The sequence below is a fragment of the Musa acuminata genome, chromosome BXJ2-3 (assembly GCF_036884655.1).
Source record: "Musa acuminata AAA Group cultivar baxijiao chromosome BXJ2-3, Cavendish_Baxijiao_AAA, whole genome shotgun sequence".
In the NCBI taxonomy this organism is placed as follows: domain Eukaryota; kingdom Viridiplantae; phylum Streptophyta; class Magnoliopsida; order Zingiberales; family Musaceae; genus Musa; species Musa acuminata.
In genome coordinates this window covers 37,625,223-37,650,448 of record NC_088340.1, presented here as the reverse complement: position 1 = coordinate 37,650,448, position 25,226 = coordinate 37,625,223, and the positions used below count along the sequence as shown (strand labels likewise).

Genomic DNA, 25,226 nt, shown 5'->3' with positions numbered 1-25,226 from the left:
GGTTCCAATAATTGATGCTGCACCCTCCTCATGTGCGTAGCACGTGTAGACTCCAATAATTGATGCCGCCAACCGCCCTTTCGAAGGCTTCTTCTCGAGGAGGAGAAGTCGTTGCAGCTGAAAATATCCATCTACTCTGAGAATCCTCTAACCTTTGTGCTTGGAGAAAGAAGGATCAGCCCTGCACTGCGATGTCGTCGTTGATACTAGCAACCTTGGGATCGCTCGGGCAGGCCTTCATCGGGAGCTTGATGGGTAAGATCAACGACTATGTGATCGGAAGGGTTTTGGAGGATCCCGGAGTCGCTGACCTCCGCAAGCTGAGGAACACTCTTTCGAGGACTGAGGGAATCATCGGCACAGTCGAGAACAGGTGGATTAAAGATGAAGGCACGAAAAAGCGATTGAAGGAATTGCTGATGAAACTGAAGGACACTGTTTATGACGCTGACGACTTGCTTGATGAGATCCAGTTCCGGGTTCTGAAGCAACAGATCGAGCAACAAGGAGCTCAGGGGTATGAGGCAAGTAACCAATCATCTTCTTCTTCTGGTCTCCATCCGAGTAAAAGAAGAAAACTTTATGAACGTGTCGGTCGCTTCTTCGGTAGAGAAGATGATGTGATTAGAGTGGGGAAAATTCAGATGAAGTTAGATGAATATAATACTGAGATCGAGCATTTCATTGGTAAATTAGATGCTGCTGACAAACAGATGATAACGTCAGTAGTGCCTCGAACCACCACTTCCTTTCCGATAGAAACTCAAGTATTCGGACGAGAGAAACAGCTGAATCACCTTCTGGAACAGTTGATGATATCGGCCGATGGATCCGGATCCAGCAACAGTAGCATCTCTACCTTGACTATTTTTGGGATCGGCGGGGTCGGAAAGACTACTCTTGCTCAGCATGCCTACCACCACGAGAGGGTGAAGGACTATTTTCATCATAAGGTCTGGCTCTGTGTATCCGACAACTTCAACGTGGAGAGGCTTACCAAAGAGATCATAGAATCCTTAACCCGGAATAAGTGCGATCTAAACAACTTTGATACACTTCAAGTGGTTGTTAAGGAGGAGTTGACCTCAAAAAGGTTCCTGCTTGTCCTCGACGATGTGTGGAACGAGGACAGCCTGAAATGGGAAAGATTTTGTGCACCATTGAGGTACGGAGTACCAGGAAGCAAGATTTTGGTTACAACTCGCTCTGAAAAGATTGCAGAAATGGTTGGCAATCGGATCCATCTAGGAGGTCTGGATGAAGCCAGCTATTGGAAATTGTTCAAAAAATGTGCATTTGGTTCCGAAGACGCCGGTGAATTTCCACAGCTAGAAGCCATAGCAAAGAAGATCGTTGGCAGGTTGAAGGGGTTGCCACTTGCGGCAAGGACGGTAGGCGGGTTGTTGAAGGCGGAGATGAATGAGGAGGCCTGGAGAATCATCGCAGGGAATGAAATATGGCAACTACCGCAAAACGAAGAGGGTGTCCTGCCAGTCCTACAACTGAGCTATCAATGTCTTCCCTCACACCTTAAGCGATGTTTTGTTTTTTGTTCCATGTTCCCCAAAGATTATCCGTTTAATAAACGGGAATTGAGCTGGCTTTGGATGGCAGAAGGCTACGTTGCTCAAGACAACAATATGACGACGGAGGATACAGGAAGCCGCTACTTCCTTGAATTAGTGAATAGGTCTTTCTTTCAGGAAGCTCCTTGGGGATCACAATATGTGATGCATGACCTCATACACGATCTTGCTCAATTTATTTCAGAGGGAGAGTTTTGCAGGATCAATGATGAGTCGAAAGAGATCCCTAATACGACTCGTCATCTATCAGCAACATTAACCGATGGAACTAAGTTAATGGAGCTCTCTTGTTATGATAAATTACGGACCCTCATGATTAATTCCAAGAATTTTTGGTTTGGCTTTCGAGTCGAGAGCCCTTTGTTCATTCAGTTTGAAAAATTAAAAAACATTCGAGTGTTGAAATTGCACGGGTGTGGCTTGCGGGAGTTGCCTGAGACAATTGGTGAATTGATACACCTCCGCTACCTTGACATATCCTACAACTGTCAGATTTGTAGACTGTCGGAGTCACTATGTGGTCTTTACAATTTGCGAGTACTGTTTCTGCAGGGCTGTGAACTACAGAGTTTCCCGCACGGCATGAGCAAGTTGATCAACTTGATGCATCTTAACGCAGCAGACGAAATAATTTCCAAGATAAATAATGTTGGGAAGCTGACTTCTCTTCAAGGATTGTCTTCATTCAAAGTACTCAAGGATCAGGGACACGAGGTTGCCCAATTAGGCAGTCTGCAACAACTTCATGGACCACTTCGAATTACCAACCTCGAGAACGTTGAGAGTAAACAAGAAGCAAGCAAGGCTAATCTGAACAACAAAGAGTACCTTGATGAACTAGTCTTAGAATGGACATCAGGCTCTAGTTTGGACGGCAATGAATTAGTTGTGTCGGAGGAGGTACTCGAAGGTCTCCAACCACATCAGGCTCTCAAACGTTTGACGATCAGAGGGTACAATGGTGTCAGATCACCCAGTTGGCTGCAGGCACAATTGTTAGCGAATCTGAGAACTCTTAGATTGATAAACTGCAAAGCATGGAAGGATCTTTCATGTATTGGACAGCTACCGAATCTGAAGAACCTTTACGTGGAGGGAATGCCAGCAGTGAAACAAATAAGTCATGAATTAAGTACAGAGAGCAAGTTCTTGCCTAATCTGGAAGAGCTAGTGCTGGAGAAAATTGTGGCATTGGAGGAACTCCCGAGTCTTGGACAACTGCCGTGTCTCAAGGTTCTCCGCATCCAGAAAATGCCAGCAGTGAAGAAGTTGGGCGATGGATTCTTTGGTTCCAGAGACCAAGGCAAGTGTTTTCCTAGCTTGGAGGAGCTCAAGTTCTGGTACATGCCAGAATGGGAAGAGTGGACTTGGGCTGATGATCGACAGTTGTTTCCCTGCTTGCGAAATCTTGAAATTGGAAGTTGCCCGAGGCTTAAGAGGATGCCTCCCCTCCCTACTTCAGTTGAGTCACTATCATTATGTGAAGTCGGGTTGACAGAAGTTCCAAGATTGTGGGAAGAAATCGATGGAAGTAGCAGCAGTATGATCGTTTCAGAATTGAAAATATATAGTCTTGAAGTGATAAATCTGGTGGACATCCCAGAATGTGAGGAACTCCCTTGTCTTGGTCAACTGCCGGGTCTCAAGGTTCTTCACATCGAGGGAATGCCAGCAGTGAAGAAGGTGGGTGATGGATTTTTTGGTTCTAGAGACGAAAGCAAGTGTTTTCCTAGCTTGGAGGAGCTCACGTTCAGGGACATGCCACAATGGGAAGAGTGGTCTTGGGCTGATGGCCGACAGCTGTTTCCCTGCTTGCGAAAACTTCAAATTGAAAGATGCCCGAGGCTTAAGAGGATGCCTCCCCTCCCTCCTCCACTTCAAACATTAAATTTACATGAAGTCGGATTGACAGAACTGCCAGGGTTATGGGAAGGAATCCATGGAGGCGGCAGTTGCATAACTGCTTCTCTTTCAACATTGACAATACGTAAATGTCCAAATCTAAGAAATCTGGAAGAAGGGTTGCTATCGCACAGCTTACCAAATATCAGTGACATTGAGATAGCGGAATGTGCGGAACTCGTGTGGCTGCCGGTGAAGGAGTTTAAAGAACTCACCTCCCTTGCGAAATTGTCAATCCGCAGTTGCCCGAAGCTCTTGAGCATGACGCGAGATGGGGACAATGACATCCTCCTTCCACCCTCAATCAAGGAACTAGTTCTGTCTGACTGTGGGAATCTGGGAAAATTGCTACTGGGCTGCCTGCACAACTTGACCTCACTCACTCGATTGGAAATAGGCGACTGCCGGTGCATAGAGTCTCTTCCAGCAACGTCGCTGCTTCACCTGAAACGACTTGAATATCTGAAGATTTGGAAATGTGGTGAGCTGAGATCGAAAGACGAGTTGTTGCTGAATGAAGGGAATGAGCGAGTGGAGGGTTCATCGGTAACCGAATTATGCATCGACGATACAGCCCTGTTCAAACTTTCGCTCTTAAGAAGGACACTTCCATCCGTCCGTGCTCTCACAATCTCAAACTTTCATCGAGCGACGATGTCTGATGAGGAGGAGCAGTTGTTGCGAAGCCTCACAGCTCTCAGAGTGCTAGAATTCAAGGATTGCAAGAATCTACAATCGCTGCCGACAGAGTTGCATGCCCTTCCCTCCCTCCGGCTTCTATCAATAATTGGATGTCCGGAGATTCAGGCGCTACCGGAGAAGGGGCTGCCGATGTCCCTCAAGAATCTACATTTCCGAGGCTGCCAAGCGAGGCTGACGGAGCAACTGCAAAAACACTTGGCCGAGATTAAGAGCTCGGGTCGATTTTTGGCTGTTGACCAATTGGCGATACGTAAAGGTACATCACATCCAACCATTGCTTCTCCTTATCGATACCATTGGTTTTTCGTTGTTTTCGGATGGTTTTCCTTCCTAGTCTGTGAGACCACTCGGTAATAGCTAGATTTTTATCCAAGAACATATAACTAAATACAAGACTTAGTAAGGGTTTAATTGTAAAAGGCACAATTTATTTCACTACATTTATGTTTTTTATGACTAGTTATTGGCAATTCTTTATACTATAATGATTTATGATCTGATATATGATTTTAGTTGTATTACGCTTTTATTGTGAAAATATATGTAAATATATGTTGCTTTTAAGAAAAAGTATGAGAAGCATTTTATTTAGCATTTAAAATACATATAAAGTTTAAGTTTTGTAAATTATATGTGTATGAAAAATTGATATTTATGTATATTTTAGAACGCATGCATTGAATGTTTACAAAATTCTTATGTTTTAAAAAAATACTTAATTATGATAAATTTTGTCTGTATGAGAGTTACAATGTTTTCTTTGCTCATATAATTTTTTTTAATTTTCAGATAAAAGGAGTAGTTCTGGATATCATTTGAAGAACTATTTAAGAGGATTGTACCTTTAACAGTATTGTACATTTAGATTACTTTTTATATGTGCTATTTGGATCTGAATGCTATGAACTTTTATGTGCTATTTGGATTTGAATGTTATGAATTTTTAAGGAGTTATCGAATTTTTTGTATGTGTTGTGAGTGGATTGATTATATATTGAAATATGTAATAAATTTTATATGAAAATTATTTGTTTATATTTTTTTATCTTATATTTCTATAGGCAAATATATATATATATATATATATATATATATATATATATATATATATATATATATATATATATATATATATATATATATATATATATATATATATATATATATATATATATTGAGACATTCGATTGATTAATGTATCATGCACAAGTGATAGAACTCATGTTGAAGTTCATATATATCATTATAAATATTTATTTTATTTTTAAGACAGGATGTAGAAATTATTGAAAATTAGATGTTTTGGTATGGTCTGTCGTCAATTTTAAGTTTCTGTATCTATCTTTTGTCCAATAAATGCTTTAACTAAGGAAACCATTATTATTCTAATTATAGAATAATTGTCATAAAACTTAAGTAGGTTTTCATAAGAATTTGTCTTTTGTTCTTAGGAATCAGATTCTTTATTAATGTGGTACATTTCAGAACACGCAACATGATTTTAAGCTATCTCTAAGCATGTAATTGATCAATTGATTATGAAGTTGATACTATAACACTGTTTCAGTTGACACAATAGAACTTTTCAATGAACATAATATATCATGTCAAAAATCATAATGAAATTATCATCTGCATTGTGAGAGGAGGTAGCATGCTGACGTAACTTATCTCATGGTCATTTTATGGAGATTTAGGAGCATCTTGTCAATCTCATTTACCTCTTTTTTGTTTCTTGAGATGGATTTTGCATCTAAACTCACCTCTTAAAGTCATACCACATGGGGCTGGCAACTCTTTTTTGTTTTAGCAGACATCTCTACAAATAAAGCGACTTACTTGTGGTTTGACGCAAAAAAGAAGTAAGGATGATCATAAAGTACTTACCATATTAATTATAACTTACAAGTCATGGAGCATATGCTTGTATGGTAGAAAATATTTTTTAGAATACAAAAATAACAGAAAGAAGCAAAAAAAAAAAAACATTGACCCTTAGATTATGCATTGGCACGAGCTACATGTACTAAATCACCCTTAATTAGGTGATTTGCATCTTGTCCATAAAGTATATGAGATCTACCCACCAATCTTTCAATTATTTGAACTTGTTCACTAATCATAAAATGCCAAGAACCAAACTGACACCAAATAGTCCACTTCTTTGTTCTAAAACTACAATTTATTAGTTAAAATGGAGAGTTAGCAAAAGAGCTCTATAGAACATTGCATAAAAAATTAATTAGCTGAGAGAACTACTCTTCTCTCTAAATAATATATATTTCTATATAATATAACATATGTGGTCGGTCAATTAGTAGTCTCGTTCCTTTTTCTATATACATACATTATAAAAAAAAAATCAAGACATATAAGGATATATCAAATATCTTCTAAATTTCTTATCATCCAAGAGGTAAGAATAATTTTGCATAACATGCACACGCATACATTGGAGTCTGACTTTTCGTCTTAAACAACAACCGATAAATCACTGTTGACAATAATAATCTCACGATAAAAAACACTCTTCTTTTTCAACATACATGCACCAAGGTACACTAATATCATTTTTTAAAATAAATTTTATATCTTCATTGTCGATGATAATAAGTCTAAAAAACTAGTATTGTCACTAAGACTTTAAACTTGAATCCGAAGATAGTGGTATTAATTTTATGTAGTGATACTATCTTAATTTGTTAGTAACTTTTAATAATTGTAAATCGGAAAGCTTTTTAGGATATGATAATTTTTTTTATGGTATTTAGCAATGTATAGAAATTTGAAACTAAATCATAATGTACAAAATATTGAAATAACTTTAATAATATTAGGTGATAGTGACTAGTACTCGTTGAGTCGGACGTGGGCTTTGATCATGGTGAACATTAGTGTCGACGCCATGTTTCCATATGACCACAATATTCTGCACCGTGGTTTGCAGAGGAACGACAGCTTGGTATCGACATTTTGAGAATATTTGGATGCACCTAATGCTATAGAACCGAAATCTTATGTCTCTTTATTGCAAAACGAGTGGCCATCCTTGAGTTATCAACTTACGAAGAATTGGTCAAACAGATCATAAAAGAAAAGATCTGAGGCTCACATTTAAGTCTACACCATCACAAGGAGCGAGTTCTCCTTTTCATGGTAGGGGGGACATGCAAAGAAGGCTTACAACCATCCAACCACCACCACAACATCAATAGTAGAAAAAGATGAGATGAGATATTTTAATTGTAGGAAAACTAATCATGTTTTCTCGAGTTGCTCGACAGGACGAATACGTTTCCATTGTCAGCATTCTGATCACAATCTAAAGGATTAATCGTAGAGATCTCATATCAGTAAAAATGAGAGGATAACGAGGAAAACAAGCTTGAGCTTTTGCTCGGACTCATCACGATGCTCAAGCTTCCGAAACAATTATGCAATGTATTATAACTCGACACACTTTTCTATTCCACCATACTTTGCATTTAAGTTGCACAAAGTTTTTCTATATCTCGCGTTTTGAGCACATAACAAATATTTTGCCTATACTATTTACTATATAAAAAAAATACAAAACATGAACATAACAATTGATTTCAGAAAAATGTTGTTTACAAGACGTGTTTATATTGCTTTCTAACATGAAAAAAAATATTTTTTATGATATATGAGTTATACTATTTTGAATAGGGTTATATTGCTTTCTAATAAAGGACCAGAAATAATATTAACTCTGTAAAAAAAAAATCATTGTAACTCAAATTTTTTTAAAAAATCATCAAGATTTCTTGGATATCAATGCAAAGTACAATTATTTGACCAAAAATAAAAAAAATAATCATCAAGGTTTTTGAGGGAAAAAGAGTAAACAAAGCATTATTTGACCCCAAAAAAAAACAATTTCAACCTTACGTGGGATCAAATAACTGTAAATTCACATTTTGAATAAATAAAAAAGAAAAAATGGATCAAAATTCACTTAACTGATTCTCAAAGTTTAAAGGTGATTGGAGGGTGAGTTAATTAAAAAAGGCTTGATTTACTCTAATTTTAAATAGGATTTTCTTGATTTTAAACAGAGGATCAAAATCAGTATAACCATGTGGAAAATCAGTGTAGTTGAGACCCTATTTTTTTTAAAATTCATCTAGCGTTTTTTGATAAAAATATTATCTAAAGTACTTCAAAAAGCATTAGAAAGTGATCAATACGAGATGATAGGAATCAACATGAAAACCTAGAGAATTTCTTGTGGAGGTACATCTCATCCAGAGAGCCTCAAGAGAGTTCCTTTACCTAGAGATACAAAGATATAAAGACAAAAATAAAATTGATCCAATAAGATTAAGAATTCTTATTGGTAGGGCAGCGAGAACGAGAGATCGCATCAAACCGTTTCACTTTAAATTGATTCTTTTTCTAGTTTAACGACTCTTTACCTTAAGTCATTTTCTTCGTAAGGCTATGTTAATATCAAGGGTATTTGTATTTTATAAAAAAAAAAGTATTATATAAGAAAAAAAGAACATGAGACAATTCATTGAGATAAGAGAAAATAGGTTTTTTAGATAACTTATCCAATAATTTATATTAAAAAAATAAATTCATCCCTCCGAAGTTTAAACTTGCTTGTAAATCATTTTTCTACATCCTAAAAAGTATTTAGAGTGTATCATCTATTTTAGTAATCATTTATTTTATTTTCAACTCTATAGAAACACCAAATAGTATCATATATTAAATTATTATAATAAATATTTTATAGATAGTTTTTGTAAAGTGGACTTCAAAAGGATTCCTTGTGGGGTCTTCTAGTAGAGTTTGCACCTAGAGATATAGAGAAGACGAAAATTAAGATATAAAGAAAAAGATAAAATTGACTTAATAAGGTTTGGATTAAGAGAGATATCGACAAATTGATTCATCAACAAGAGAAGAGAGAGAGAAAAAAAAGAATCCATTTGAACTTATTTTTGGTTTTTTGTTTTAACCACTATTGACCCAACCATTTTCTTTATAGGACTAGGTCAATATCAAAGGTATTTTTATATTTTATAAAAGAATAGATAATACATGGGTAAAAAGAAATATGATACACTTGGTATGAGATAATGAAAAATAATTTTTTTAAGAGAAATATGATACACTTGGTGTAATATACATGCAAATCGTTTTATTACATCTTAAAAAGGTATTCATTCGGAGTGTACCATCTATTTTAATGGATATTTATTTTATTTTCGACTCTGCACCTATACCAAATAGTAAGAAGACACATTAAATTATCATAATAAACGTCAAATAGATAATTTTCTATAAGTTGAATTTAATTTCAGCAAATAAAAATAATTATTGTATCTACGACCGGAAAATGACTCTTATAGGCAAAACTTTGTTACCATATCATGCATCTGATTCTTGATAATGAGATGGCTTAAGCGGACAGAAGAAAATTCGATGGAATTGCTTTCTCATCCTCGAAAGTCCTACAACTGGTCGAACTCACGCTCCCAGAAAACGAAAGTGGTGGAAAATTGGTTCCAATAATTGATGCTGCACCCTCCTCATGTGCGTAGCACGTGCAGACTCCAATAATTTATGCCGTTAATCGCCCTTTCGAAGGCTTCTTCTTGAGGAGGATAAGTCCTTGCAGCTGAAAATATCCATCTACTCTGAGAATCCTCTAACCTTTGTGCTTCGAGAAAGAATGATCAACCCTGCACTACGATGTCGTCGTGGATATTAGCAGGCTTGGGATCTCTCGAACACGTCTTAATCAGGAGAGCGAAGGATCAGATCAGCGATTATTGTTGTATTTAGAGAATTCCTTTCAAGTATGTATTTAGAGATATATCGAAGACAGATAAAGATATAAAGACAAAGATAAAATTGACTCAATAGGATTAAGAAAAGAATTTTTATCGAGAGATCATATCAAATCGATTCACTTTAAATTGATTTTTTTTTCTAGTTTAATGACCATTTTCGTAAGCCATTTTCTTCGTAAGGTTATGTTAATGTCAAGGGTATTTATATTTTATAAAAAAAAAGTATTATATGAGAAAAAGAAAGCATGAGATACTTTATTAAGGGAAAATAGTTTTTTTTAGAGAACTCATCCAATAATTTATATTAAAAAAATTTATATTCATCCATTCGAAATTTAAACTTGCATGTAAATCATTTTTCTACACCCTAAAAAGCATTTAGAGTATATCATCTATTTTAGTAATCATTTATTTTATTTTCAACTCTACAAAAATATCAAATAATATCACATATTAAATTCTTGTAATAAATATTTTATATATACTATTTGTAAAGAGTACTTCAAAACAATTCCTTATGGAGTCTTCTCAAGGTTCCCACCTAGAGATACACGAAAGATAGAATTTAAGATATAAAGAAAAAAATAAAATTGACTTAATAAGGTTAGGAGAAAGAGAGATATCAACAAATTGATTCATCAAGAGAAGAGAGAGAGAGAAAAAAAAAATAATCGATTTACTTTGAACTGATTTTTGTTTTTCGCTTTAACTACTATTGACCCAACCATTTTATTTATTGGGCTAGGTCAATATAAAAGGTATTTTCATATTTTATAAAAGAATAGATAGTATATGGGAAAAGACAAATATGATACACTTGGTATGAGATAATGAAAAATAAATTTTTTAAGAGAAATAATCTAATAATTTATATTAGAAAAATTATATTAGAAAAAGTAATTTACATGTAAATAGTTTTATTACATCCTAAAAAAGTATTCATTCATAGTGTACCATATATTTTAGTGGATATTTATTTTATTTTCGACTCGAACGCCAAATAGTAGGACATATTAAATTATCATAACATACATCAAATAGATAATTTTCTATAAGTTGAGTTTAATTTCAACAAATAAAAATAATTATTGTGTCTACGACCGGAAAACGACTCTTATAGATAAAACTTGTTACCATATCATGCATCTGATTCTTGATAGTGAGATGGCTAAAGTGGACAGAAGAGAATTTGGTGGAATTGCTTTCTCATCCTCGAAAGTCCTACAACCGGTCGAACTCACGCTCCCAAAAAACCAAAGTGGTGGAAAATTGGTTCCAATAATTGATGCTGCACCCTCCTCATGTGCGTAGCACGTGCAGACTCCAATAATTGATGCCGCCAACCGCCCTTTCGAAGGCTTCTTCTCGAGGAGGAGAAGTCGTTGCAGCTGAAAATATCCATCTACTTTGAGAATCCTCTAACCTTTGTGCTTGGAGAAAGAAGGATCAGCCCTGCACTGCGATGTCGTCATGGATACTAGCAGGCTTGGGATCGTTCGGATCGTCCTGCATCGAGAGCTTGATAGGTAAGATCACCAACTGTTTGATCGAAAGAGTTTCGGAGGATCCCGGAGTCGCTGACCTCCACAAGCTGAGGAACACTCTTTCAGAGACTGAGCGCATCATCGGCACAGTCGAGAACAGGTGGATTAAAGATGAAGGCACGAAAAAGCGATTGAAGGAATTGCTGATGAAACTGAAGGACACTGTTTATGACGCTGACGACTTGCTTGATGAGATCCAGTTCAGGGTTCTGAAGCAACAGATCGAGCAACAAGGAGCTCAGGGGCATGAGGCAAGTAACCAATCATCTTCTTCTTCTGATCTCCCTTCGAGTAAAAAAAGAAAAATTTCTGAACGTGTCAGTCGCTTCTTCGGTAGAGAATATGATGTGATTAGAGTGAGGAAAATTCAGATGAAGTTAGATAAATATACTACTGAGATCAAGCATTTCATTGATAAATTAGATGATGATGAGAAACAGATGATAACGTCAGTAGTGCCTCGAACCACCACTTCCTTTCCGATAGAAACTCAAGTATTCGGACGAGACGAACAGCTGAATCAACTTCTGGAACAGTTGATGAAATCTGCCGATGGATCCGGATCCAGCAACAGTAGCATCTCTACCTTGACTATTGTTGGGATCGGCGGGGTCGGAAAGACTACTCTTGCTCAGCAAGCCTACAACCACGAGAGGGTGAAGGACTATTTTCATCATAAGGTCTGGCTCTGTGTATCCGACAACTTCAACGTGGAGAGGCTTACCAAAGAGATCATAGAATACATAACCGAGAAAAAGTGTGATGTCAGCAACCTTGATAAACTTCAAAAGGTTCTTAAGAAGAAGTTGACCTCAAAAAGGTTCCTGCTTGTCCTCGACGATGTGTGGAACGAGGACAGCCTGAAATGGAAAAGATTTTGTGCACCATTGAGGCACGGAGAACCAGGAAGCAAGATTTTGGTTACAACTCGCTCTAAAAAGATTGCAGACATGGTTGGCAATCCGTTCCCTCTAGATGTTCTGGATGACGCCAGCTATTGGGAATTTTTCAAGCAATGTGCATTTGGTTCCAAATACGACGGTGAATATCCACAGCTAGAAACCATAGCAGAGAATATCGTTTACAGGTTGAATGGGTTGCCACTTGCGGCGATAACGGTAGGCGGGTTGTTGAAGGCGCAGATGAATGAGAAGCACTGGAGAAACATCGCAGGGAGTGAAATCTGGCAACTACAGCAAGACGAAGAGGGTGTCCTGCCAGTCCTACAATTGAGCTATCAATGTCTTCCCTCACACCTTAAGCGGTGTTTTGTTTTCTGTTCCCTCTTCCTCAAAGATCATCCGTTTGATGAACGAGACTTGATCCGACTTTGGATGGCAGAAGGCTACGTTGCTCAAGACAACAATATGACGATGGAGGATACAGGAAGCCGCTACTTCCTCGACTTAGTGAACAGGTCTTTCTTTCAAGAAGCTCATTGGGGATCGGCATATGTGATGCATGATCTCATACATGATCTTGCTCAATTTATTTCAGAGGGGGAGTTTTGCGGGATCGATGATGATGAGTGGAAAGAGATCCCTAATACGACTCGTCATCTGTCAGTAACAGTAATCGATGAAACTAAGTTACCGGAGTTTTACTGTTATGAAAAATTACGGACCCTCATGATCAATTATAAAATTCGTTGGTATGTCGATAGCTCTTTGTTCCTCCGGTTTGAAAGATTAAAAAATATTCGAGTGTTGATATTACAAAGCTGTGGCTTGCGGGAGTTGCCTGAGACAATTGGTGGCTCGATACATCTCCGCTACCTTGACATATCCCATAACCTTTTATTTTGGAGGTTGCCGGAGTCATTATTTGGTCTTTACAATTTGCGAGTGCTGAATCTGTTGGAATGTGGACTACAGAGTTTACCGTACGGCATGAGCAAGTTGATCAACTTGATGCATCTTAATGCAGCAGACGAAATAATTTCCAAGATAAATAATGTTGGGAAGCTGACTTCTCTTCAAGGATTGTCTTCATTCAAAGTACTCAAGGATCAGGGACACAAGATTGCTCAATTAGACGGTCTGACACATCTTCATGGAGAACTTCGAATTACCAACCTTGAGAACGTTGAAAGTAAACAAGAAGCAAGCAAGGCTAATTTGAACAACAAACAGTACCTTGATGCACTGGCCCTAGAATGGACATCGGATGATGGCTCCAGTTTGGACGGCAATGAATTAGTTGTGTTGGAGGAGGTATTCGAAGGTCTCCAACCACATCAGGCTCTCAAAAGTTTGACGATCAGAGGGTATAATGGTGTCAGATCACCCAGTTGGCTTCAGGCACAATCGTTAACGAATCTGGGAACTCTTAGATTGAAAAACTGCAAAGCATGGAAGGATCTTTCATGCATTGGACAGCTACCGAATCTCAAGAACCTTTACGTGGAGGGAATGCCTGCAGTGAAACAAATAAGTCATGAATTAAGTACAGAGAGCAAGTTCTTGCCTAAGGTTCTTCGCATCGGGAGAATGCCAGCAGTGAAGAAGGCGGGCTGTGGATCCTTCGGTTCTAGAGACCAAGGCAAGTGTTTTCCTAGCTTGGAGGAGCTCACGTTCAGGGACATGCCAGAATGGGAAGAGTGGTCTTGGGCTGATGGCCGACAGCTGTTTCCGTACTTGCAAAATCTTAAAATTGTACAATGCCCGAGGCTTAAGAGGATGCCTCCCCTCCCTCCTTCACTTAAATCACTGTCATTATGTCAAGTCGGGTTGACAGAAGTTCCAAGATTATGGGAAGAAATCGATGAAAGTAGCAGCAGTATGACCGTTTCAGAATTGAAAATATATAGTCTTGAAAAGGTCGAGATGGAGGACATCCCAAAATGTGAGGGACTCCCTTGTCTTGATCAACTGCCGAGTCTGAAGATTCTTCGCATCGAAAGAATGCCAGCTGTGACGAAGGTGGGCTATGGATTCTTTGATTCTAGAGACCAACGTAAGTATTTTCCTAGCTTGGAGGAGCTCACGTTCAGGGACATGCCAGAATGGAAAGAGTGGTCTTGGGCTGATGGTCGACAGCTGTTTCCCTGCTTGCGAAAACTTGAAATTAAAAGATGCCAAGGCTTAAAAGGATGCCTTCCCTCCCTCCTTCACTTGAGTCACTGTCATTATGTCAAGTCGGGTTGACAGAAGTTCCAAGATTATGGGAAGAAATCGATGGAAGTAGCATCGGTATCACTATTTCAGAATTGAAGATATATAGTCTTCTAGTGGTTGAGCTGGAGGACATCCCAGAATGTGAGGAACTCCCTTGTCTTGGACAACTGCTGAGTCTCAAGGTTCTTCGCATCGATAGAATGCCAGCAGTGAAAAAGGTGGGCAATGAATTCTTTGGTTCTAGAGACCAAAGCAAGTGTTTTCCTAGCTTGAAGGAGCTCACGATCAGGGACATGCCACAATGGGAAGAGTGGTCTTGGGCTGATGGCCGACAGCTGTTTCCCTGCTTGCGAGAACTTGAAATTGTACGGTGCCCGAGGCTTAAGAGGTTGCCTCACCTCCCTCCACTCAAAACATTAAGACTATGTGAAGTCGGATTGACAGAAGTTGCAGGGTTACGGGAAGGAATCCATGGAGGCGGCAGTTGTGTAACTGCTTCTCGTTCATCATTGGAAATAAATCAATGTCCAAATCTAAGAAATCTGCAAGAAGGGTTGCTATCGCACAGCTTCCCAAATATCGGTGACATTGCGATATTGGAATGCGCGGAACTCGTGTTGCTGCCGGTGAAGGAGTTTAAAGAACTCACCTCCCTTGAGAAGTTGTCAATCCGCAGTTGCCCGAAGCTCTTGAGCAAGACGCGAGATGGGGACAATAACATCTGCCTCCCACCCTCGATCGAGGAACTAGTGCTGTCTGACTGTGGGAATCTGGGAAAATTGCTACTGGGCTGCCTGCACAACTTGACCTCACTCACTCGATTGGAAATAGGCGACTGCCCGTCCATAGAATCTCTTCCTGAAACGTCGCTGGTTCACCTGAAACGACTTGAATATCTGAAGATTTGGAAATGTGGTGAGTTGAGATCAAAAGACGAGTTGTTGCTGAATGAAGGGAATAAGCAAGTGGAGGGTTCGTCGGTGAGTCAATTATGCATCGACGACACAGCCCTGTTCAAACTATCGCTCTTACGAAGGACACTTCCATCCGTCCGTGCTCTCAAAATCTCAAACTTTCCTCGAGCGACGATGTCTGGTGAGGAGGAGCAGTTGTTGCGAAGCCTCACAGCTCTCAGATCGCTAGAATTCTTGGATTGCAAGAATCTACAATCGCTACCGACAGAGTTGCATGCCCTTCCCTCCCTCCGGCTTTTAGCAATATTTGGATGTCCGGAGATTCAGTCGCTACCTGAGAAGGGGCTGCCGACGTCCCTCAGGAATCTAATTTTCATTGGCTGCCATCCGATGCTGAGTGAGCAGCTGAAAAAGCATTTGGACGAGATGAAGAGCTCGGGTCGATTTTTGCCTGTTGACCAATTGGAGATACATGAAGGTACATCACATCCAACCATTGCTTCTCCGCATCGATACCATTGGCTCCTACAGAGTGGTCTCTGAGACCACTCTGTAATAGCTAGATTTTTTATCCAAGAACAAAAAACTAAATACAAGACTTAGTAAGGGTTTAATTGTAAAAGGCACAATTTATTTCACTATATTTATGTTTTTTATGACTAGTTATTGACAATTCTTTATATTATAATGATTTTACTTGTATTACGCTTTTATTATGAAAATATATTTAAATATATGTTACTTTTAAGAAAAAGTATGATAAGCATTTTATTTAGCATTTAAAATACATATAAAGTTTAAGTTTTGTAAATTATATATGTATAAAAAATTGATATTTATGTATATTTTAGAACGCATGCATTGAATGTTTAAAAAATTCTTATTTTAAAAAAAACTTAACTATGGTAAATTTTGTCTATATATGAGTTACAATGTTTTCTTTGCTCATATTTTTTTTTTTTTAATTTTCAGATAAAAGGAGTAGCTCTAGATATGAAGAAGAAGAAGAAGAAGAAGAAGAAGAAGAAGAAGAAGAAGAAGAAGAATTGTCCGAGTAACAGTATTGTACATTTAGATTACTTTGTATATGTGCTATTTAGACATCAATATTATGAACTTTTAAGAAGTTATTGAATTTGATGTGATATTTCGACTTGAATATTATGAACTTTTAAGGAGTTATTGAATTTGTTGTATGTGTTGTGAGTGGATTGATTATAGATTGAAATATGTAATAAATGTTATATGAAATTTATTTGTTTATATTTTTTACCTTATATTTCTGTAGAATAATTTATTACTTTGTTACGTTCGACCAATGCAAGCTTTCTACTAAATATAATTGTTTTACAGCAATATGTAGAAACTGTCTTTGTTGAGAACAGAGACATATGATTGATGAGCGTATTATGCACAAGTGATAGAACCGACGTCAAAGTTTATTTGTGAGCATCATATACGTCTTTCTATATATTTATTTTTATTTTTAAAATAATAAGCAAGAATTATTGAAAGTTAGATGTTTTGACATATTTCAAGTGTCATAAGAGTTAACAATTTAACTATATATATCGTTCAAAATATTTCCTTTATCCTTTAGAATTTAAATGTCATTCACTACTTTGCACTTCATCCGCTGACAGATGATGAAAAGATTATTTTATAAATTTCTAAAAAGAAAAAGATAAACATAAAACAAATCACTCATAATGTTTAGTACCAATTATGAACACATATTAGCATGATAAGAGTAGGCGCATAAACTTAAAGTAATAAAGTAATGTGTTGACCAAAAATCTACATAAACTTATAATACTAAGGAAACATATGAATTGATAAATTCTTCTTGCTTTTGTAACTTTTTATTGCATTTACCGTGAAAAAATAGGTATTAGGATCTTCAACAAACATTAAAAAAAACGTGTCAGGCAAGTAAAAACATCATAGTAATCAGAAGCAAGAACAATGAATTTTCCCATGTACCAAATGAAGATTCTTTGGTTGATAATATAATTATTTTAATTACAGAATTATTGCCATAAACATTAAGTAGGTCCCCATAAGAATGTCTTTTGTTCCTGTTAAAAAATAAATAGATAAACAAGTTGTAGAAGAAGTTGATTGTTATTAACATATCCTCCTTCCTTTTATACAGGTTAGAAGGGAGAATTTTTCAACAGGTTAGAGGATTTTCCTCAACAGAGTAGAGAGATTTCCTCAAACAGTTAGGGAAATCTCATCTACTTATCATGCCCCCGCAAGATGGTGCTCCGATCAAGGAAGCCAATCTTGGACTGATGTAATGCAAAAAGTTTACGAGCTAGAGGCTTCGTAAATGAGTCGGCCAATTGATCAGCCGTATGAACATGAGAAACACGAAGTTGACGGCAGACAACTTGATCGCGTACAAAGTGGAAATCGATAGCAATATGTTTCATGCGGGAGTGGAATACCGGATTAGCGCACAGATAGGTAGCTCCAATGTTATCACAATATATTGTAGGGGTGGAATCGATGTTGAGTTCCTGGAGTAGATTCGTGATCCAATTGAGTTCTGCAGTGGTAGCTGCAATGGCATGGTATTCAGCTTCAGTTGTAGACCGAGCGACTGTCTTTTGCTTCTTAGAACTCCAGCTGATTGGATGAGCACCAAGGAAGATAATATACCCTGATGTGGATGTTCTATCATCAAGGTTACCTACCCAATCAGCATCGGCAAAGGCATGAAGACAAAGTGGAGAGTGTTTACGAAAAAAGAGTCCATGATTTATGGTCCCTTTAAGATGTCGTAGAAGTCTCTTGACTGCAGACCAGTGTAGAGTAGATGGTTGATGCATAAACTGTGATAATTTGTTGACAGCAAATGAGATGTCTGGACGCGTGAGAGCTAAGTATTGTAAAGAGCCAACAACTTGGCGGTATTGAGTGGGTTATGTAGCAGGACTTCCATCCGATAATTTGAGAGAACCACTAGTAGAGATGGGGGTTGAAACTGCATTTGCATCCTGCATGTTTGTCTTTAATAACAAATCTTGAATGTACTTGCGTTGTGATAAAATGAGACCGGAAGATGTGAAGGTAGCTTCGACGCTCAGAAAGTAGCTCAAGGGTCCGAGATCCTTAAGCGAGAATCGAGCTGCCAGCTGTTTGATGAACGCTTGGATGCTGATGGGATTGTTGCCTATGACAATAATATCATCCACATATACTAGAATATACATTGTGTTTCCATGATAATGTCGCAGAAACAACAAAGTGCCAGATTTGGAGTTAAGAAAGCCGACAGAAGTAAAAAATGAGCTAAGTTCAGTGTACCAAGCTCTCAGAGCCTGACGAAGTCCATAAATGGCTTTCCGAAGTTTGCAAACATGCTGTGAATACTGAGGATGAGTAAAACCGGGGGGTTGTTGCATAAAAACATCTTCGGATAGAGATCCCTGTAGAAAGGCATTATTAACATCCAATTGTCGTAATTGCTAGCCTTTAGTGGTAGCCAGACTCAAGATGAGCCGGATTGTAGTGGGTTTAACAACAGGACTAAACGTCTCAGTGAAATCAACCCCAGATCGTTGATGAAACCCTTTGGCGACCAGGCGTGCCTTATATCGGGCAACAGAGCCATCTGGGTTCCGCTTAATTCTAAAGACCCACTTACACCCGATGATGTTTTGTGAAGGATGGAAAGGAATGAGATCCCACGTTGAATTATGGAGGAAGGCATTATATTCCTCACTCATGACAGTACGCCAATGTGGAGATTTTTGGGCTTGAGTGAAGGTGGTGGGTTCAATGTTGGGGGATGAGGAATTCATGATAGCTTGTAGGTTAAGTACCTGACGAGGTTTAAAAATACCATGCTTAGAGCGAGTGGTCATAGGATGATTAGAGACGACAGGATTGGGAGGTGATGTTGGGCAAGGATCTGTGGCATAAGTCGGGTCAAGTGGAGACACGTCAGGGGCACTTGGGCAAGAAGGAGATAAAGAGGATGGTTGTGTTTCGGAACATATTGCCCCATCAATTGGGGAAGAGTGGAGTGGAGTAGGAACGGGCAAGTGTTGAACTGGAGTGATATAGTGTGGATCAGGAGGGGAGGAAGTAGACGAAGTCATGGGAGGCTCGTCCGATTGGACCGAAGGTATACCCCAGTGAGATAGTGAAGTGGTCTGTATGGCAGGATATGGAAGGGTTTGGAACGGAAAGTTAGACTCAACAAAGACAACGTGACGTGATATGAAGATTTTGTGAGTGTGGAGATTATAGCAGCGGAAAGCATTATGTTCAAGTGAGTAACCAATAAAGACACAAGGAGTAGATCGGGATGTTAACTTATGAGAGGCATAGGGACGTAACCAAGGATAACACAAACAACCGAACACTCGGAGTTTACGAAGGTTAGGGGGTTTGTGAAATAGTGTGTCAAAGGGGGACCGGTATTGTAGAACTGGTGTAGGCATTCGATTAATTAGGTAGACAGCAGTTTGAAAGGCTGTTGTCCAAAAAGTTGAAGGCATGGAAGCCTGATGTAGAAGTGTGAGTCCAGTTTCTACTATATGCCGATGTTTGCGTTCGGTAGAACCAACTAGTTGAGGAGTATGTGGGGGAGACTTGAGGTGTTGAATGCCACAAGCTGAGAGATAGGATGTCAGGGCTTGATATTCACCACCACCATCAGAGTAGACTGTTTTAATGGTAGACTGAAAATAGTTTTCGACCAACTTCTGGAAAGTGGAAAAAATGCCAGAAACATCATATTTATGGGAAAGAGGATATATCCATGTGTACTTAGAGAAGTGATCTACAAAAATAACATAAAATCGGAACTTATCAAAAGATAAGATTGGAGTAGCTGATGTTTCAAAAGGTTTAGAAGAGGAAATAGAAGATGAGCCAAAAGGCTGCCGATGACTCTTATTACTAAGACAAGCATCACAATGCATCATAGAATTAGTGGACTTAAAAAGAGGAAGAGAGTGATGAGATAATAATTTCAGCTGAATAAAGGACGAGGGATGACCAAGCCGACGATGCCACACATCAATTGGAGCCGCAACAGAAGAATGAACAGTGGGCTGGGTTATTCGAGAGGTTGACGGCCATTCGTAAATGTTGTCTTTATTCGGGCCTTGGACCAATGATGCCCCCGTGCTCAAGTCCTTAACAAGAAATGAATCAGGAAAGAATTCAATGGAAGTATTGTTATGTTTGCAAAATTGAGAAACATAAATGAGGTCGCGTTTAATATGAGGGGCACATAAAACATCATCGAGGGTAAATGTATTAGAGTCAGAATTAAGCGTTGTGGAACCAGTATAAGTTATAGGAAGTCCTTTACCATCACCGATGATGATATCTTCATCGCCGCCATAGGGATTGTGAAGAGACAAATTCTGAAGATCAGCGGTGATGTGATGAGAGGCACCAGAGTCGACAATCCAGTTGGACTGACTAGGTGTCGGAGAAGTTAGGAGATTTGCCTGAGGCCAGTGTGACGGAGCAGAGAGGCGGGGACGAGACCGACAAACTTTAGCGGAGTGGCCGACTTTGTCACACAGTTGGCAAACGACCCATCTTTGATGGCTCGGTAGGGCAGGACGCCAAGACGGATGATGGCTGGAGTTGCCACTTTGCGAGAAGTGATGACTAGGAGGATAGGAGGGGTGTTGCATAGAGCTCATAGAATCAAGAGGCGCATTAGCCAAACCTTGGTTGATGTTCGGCGAGTACCGAGTGCTCTTCCGTTTAGACTTATGACTGACTTGAGCAGTGACAATTGATCCAGGTAGTTTGTCCACACGCTTCAAGTACATCTCGTAGTCAGTCAGCTTATCATAGAGATCTTCAAAAGAGACTGGCGAGTCGCGTGCCCGAATTGCAGCAGCCAATTCCTTGTAGTCGGTGTCGAGACCATTGAGGGTATGAATGACAACCTCTTCGTCACATAAGGAATGACCTTTCAAGGCCAAGTCATCAATGATAACCTTGATATGTTGTAGATAATCAGAGATACTACTTCCCTCTTGTTTTGTCACCATAAGCTTGGATAGAAGACTGAGCTTGCGAATACGCGAATGATTTGCCAGGGTGGTTTGCAGTGTAGACCATGCATCAGCAGCTGTCACACATGAAGATATCAAGGGAGCAACGGATCCAGCAAATGAAGCTTGAATAGCTTGGAGGATGAGACGATCTTAACGTAGCCACAGTTTGTGAGCTGGATTGGGAACTGGACTGGGATCGCCGGGGATGTTGAGCATGGCCGGAGGACATCTGAAAGAGCCATCAATGTAACCTAGCAAGTCGTATCCAAATAAAAGATTAGAAAATTGAGCTCGCTAGGACGCATAGTTGCCACCCTTTGATAACTTAAAGGGTATCAGCGTGGCAACAATGATGGAGATAAGCCCTATAGAAGAACAAGAAGTGGGAGTCCCTACAGGAACTGAAACATCAGAAGAAGTGAACGAAGACATTTTTTTTTTCTTCGTTTTTTTTTTTTTTAGAAGAGGTGGAGAATGAGGGAGGGGGCTGCTGCTATAGATTGCTGCAGCAGATTGGGCAATCTACAACAGTGCCCAAAGTTGTCGGCAGCTGCTGTGGACTGCTGCTTGCTGCAGCAGATTGTAGAGGCTGCAGTTCGCCGAAAGATGGTCGCAAAAACTGCAGCGATACTCAAGACTGTGGTTCGCTGCTGTGGATTGCTGCTTGCTGCAGCGGATTGTAGAGGCTGCAGTTTGTCGAAAAATGGCTGCGAAAACTGCAACGGTACTCAAGACTGCGGTTCGTCAGGAAATGGCCGCGAAAATCTGCAGTGTTACTCAAGGAAACTGCAGTGAGAGAAATCTGCAGCAATTAGATGAAGACTGTGGTTCGCTGCTGTGGATTGCTGCTTGCTGCAGCGGATTGTAGAGGCTGCAGTTCGCCGGAAGATGGTTGCGAAAACTGCAACGGTACTCAAGACTGCGGTTCGTCGGGAAATGGCCACGAAAATCTGTAGTGTTACTCAAGGAAACTGCAGTGAGAGAAATCTGCAGCAATTAGATGTATAGAGAAAAGCGACAGCGAAAGCTGCTGTGGTAGAGGAAGGAAGATGCAGCGGTTGTGGTTGTGGTTGCTGCTGGCTGGGAAGCGGCCGCGACAGTGAAGGAGGAAGACGCGGCAGCCGTCGTTAAGCAAGGAAGACTGAGCGAGGAAGACACTATCGTTCGCCGTTCGTAGCTATTGAGGAGGAGGACACCGCCGTTAAGGAGGCGCCATTGTGTAGAGGGAAGCGGCAACGAAAGCTGCTGCGGTAGAGGAAGATGTAGCAGTTGCGACTGCTGCTGGCCGGGAAGCAAGGAAGACACCACTGTTCGCCGTTCACCGCTATTGAGGAGGCAGTGAGAGAATGTTTTCCTCCTTGCGTGACGACGACGGAGAGTGTCTGCTGTAGGCAGCAAATAGGAGAGGGAGCAAGGCCGGCGAAGAAAAGTAAGACCGACGATGAAGAAAGAGAAGAAGTGGATGAGCAGAGCCAAGATGATGCTCGTTAGCACTGGTGATGAAGAAAGAGAAGAAGTGGATGGCGGTGTGTTACTATGGTCGCTTGGCTAACACACAGCGATACTGTTGTCGCCAAGGAGGAACTGCTCTGATACCATGTTAAAAAATAAATAGATAAACAAGTTGTAGAAGAAGTTGATTGTTAGAAGGGAGAATTTTCCTCGGGTTAGAGGATTTCCCTCAACATAGTAGAGAGATTTCCTCAAACAGTTAGGGAAATCTCACCGGTTCCTAGGAATCAAATTCTTTATTAATGTGGTACATTTCAGATTATAAGAATTTGGCTTTTGTTCTTAAGAATCAGATTCTTTATTAATGTGGTACATTTCAGAACATGCAACATGATTTTAAGCTATCTCTAATTGATTAATTATGAAGTTGATACAATAGCACTGTATCAGTTGACACAATATAACTTTTCAATGAACATAATATATCATGTCAAAAATCATAATGAAATTATCATCTGCATTGTGAGAGGAGGAGGTAGCAGGCTGACATAACTAATCTCATGGTCATTTGAATGGAGATTTAGGGGCATCTTGTCAATCCCATTTACCTCCTTTTGTTCCTCGAGATGGATTTTGCATCTAAACTCAGCCTCTTATAGTCATACCACATGGGGCTGATAACCCTTAATTTTTATTTTTATTTTAGCAGATTTCTCCACAAATGAAGCTACTTACTTGTGGTTTGGATGGGCCCCTAAAGTTGTGTCTTCCATCGAGACAAAAGAAGTAAGGATGATCATAAGGTATTAACCATATTAATCATTGGCATTATAACGTACAAGTCATATGGAGCATACGCTTGTATGGTAAAAAATATTTTTTAGAATACAAAAATAGTAGTAAGAAAAAAAGAAAAAAGAAAAAAAGAGACATTGACCTTTAGATTATGCATCACCCTTAATTAGGTGATTTGCATCTTGTTCATAAAGTATATGAAATCTACCCACCAATCTTTCAATTATTTGAACTTGTTCATTAATCATAAAAGATCCAAACTGACACCAACTAGTCTACTTCTTTGTTCTAAAAGTACAATTTATTAGTTAAAGTGTAGAATTAGAAGAAGAGCTCTATAGAACATTGCATAAAAAATTAATTAGCTGAGAGAGCTACTCTTCTCTCTAAAAAATATATATATTTCTATACAATATAATATATGTGGTCGGTCAATTAGTAGTCTCATTCCTTTTTCTATTTACATACATTATAAAAAAGAAATCAAGTCACGTAAAGATATGTCAAATATCTTCAACTAAGTTTCTTTTATCATCTAAGAGGTAAGAATAATTTTGCATAAGATCCACACCCATGCATTTGAGTCTGACTTCTGACTTCACATAAATCGTTTTGACTTCATCCTAAACAACAAATTCACTCTTGACAATAATAATCTCACAATAAAAAATAATCTTCGTTTTCAACATATATGCAACAAAGTATATCAATACCATTTCTTAAGATAAATTTTATATCTCTATTAACGATGACAATTAAGTGTCAAAAGCTAATGTTGTAACTAAGACTTTAAACTTGAATAGGAAGATAGTCATATTAATTTTATGTAGTGATACTATCTTAATTTGTTAGTAACTTTTAACAATTGTAGATTGGAAAACTTTTTATAGAGGAAGCTTTGCATAATATGATACATTGACCATATACACGATCTTGCTTAGTTTATTTTATAGAGGGAGCTTTGCATAATCGATGATGATAGGACTCATCATATGTTAGCAACATTAACCGATAAAATTAAGTTAATGGAGTTCTCAAATTAAGACTCTCAATAAAAGAATTTGTTATGGGTTTAGAGTGAAGGATTCTTTGTTACTTGTTGTCCTGTTTGAAAGATTAAAAAGTATTCAAGTGTTGATATTACGGGGTGTGACTTGCGAGAGTTGCCTGAGACAATTGGTGACTTGATACATCTTTGCTACCTTGACATATCATACAATCGTCAAATTAGATTTGAAGACTATCGAAGTCATTATGTGGCCTTTACAATTTGCGAGTACTGAATCTGCGAGGCTGTAAACTATAGAGTTTCCCGCATGGCATGAGCTAAGTTGATCAACTTGATG

At 38.7% G+C, this 25,226-nt stretch overlaps 2 protein-coding genes across 3 annotated transcripts; both read left to right on the top strand.

The window, feature by feature from the left end:
- Nucleotides 1–84: 84 nt before the first annotated feature.
- On the top strand, nt 85–5,225 carry LOC135608044 (putative disease resistance RPP13-like protein 1). Its single transcript, XM_065100459.1, has 2 exons — nt 85–4,446; nt 4,980–5,225. The coding sequence occupies exons 1-2, from the start codon at nt 192–194 to the stop codon at nt 5,036–5,038; spliced, it is 4,314 nt and encodes a 1,437-aa protein (XP_064956531.1). The 5' UTR covers nt 85–191; the 3' UTR covers nt 5,039–5,225.
- Nucleotides 5,226–11,345: 6,120 nt separating this feature from the next.
- Nucleotides 11,346–16,869, top strand: LOC135608042 (putative disease resistance RPP13-like protein 1). 2 transcript variants are annotated; one of them, XM_065100458.1, is made up of 3 exons: nt 11,346–11,544; nt 11,629–16,070; nt 16,565–16,869. In XM_065100458.1, the coding sequence occupies exons 1-2, from the start codon at nt 11,481–11,483 to the stop codon at nt 14,706–14,708; spliced, it is 3,144 nt and encodes a 1,047-aa protein (XP_064956530.1). In that variant the 5' UTR covers nt 11,346–11,480; the 3' UTR covers nt 14,709–16,070; nt 16,565–16,869. The 2 variants fall into 2 exon arrangements, with proteins under 2 accessions (XP_064956530.1, XP_064956529.1); XM_065100457.1 differs by having other exon boundaries at nt 11,351–16,070.
- The last annotated feature ends 8,357 nt before the right edge of the window (nt 16,870–25,226 follow it).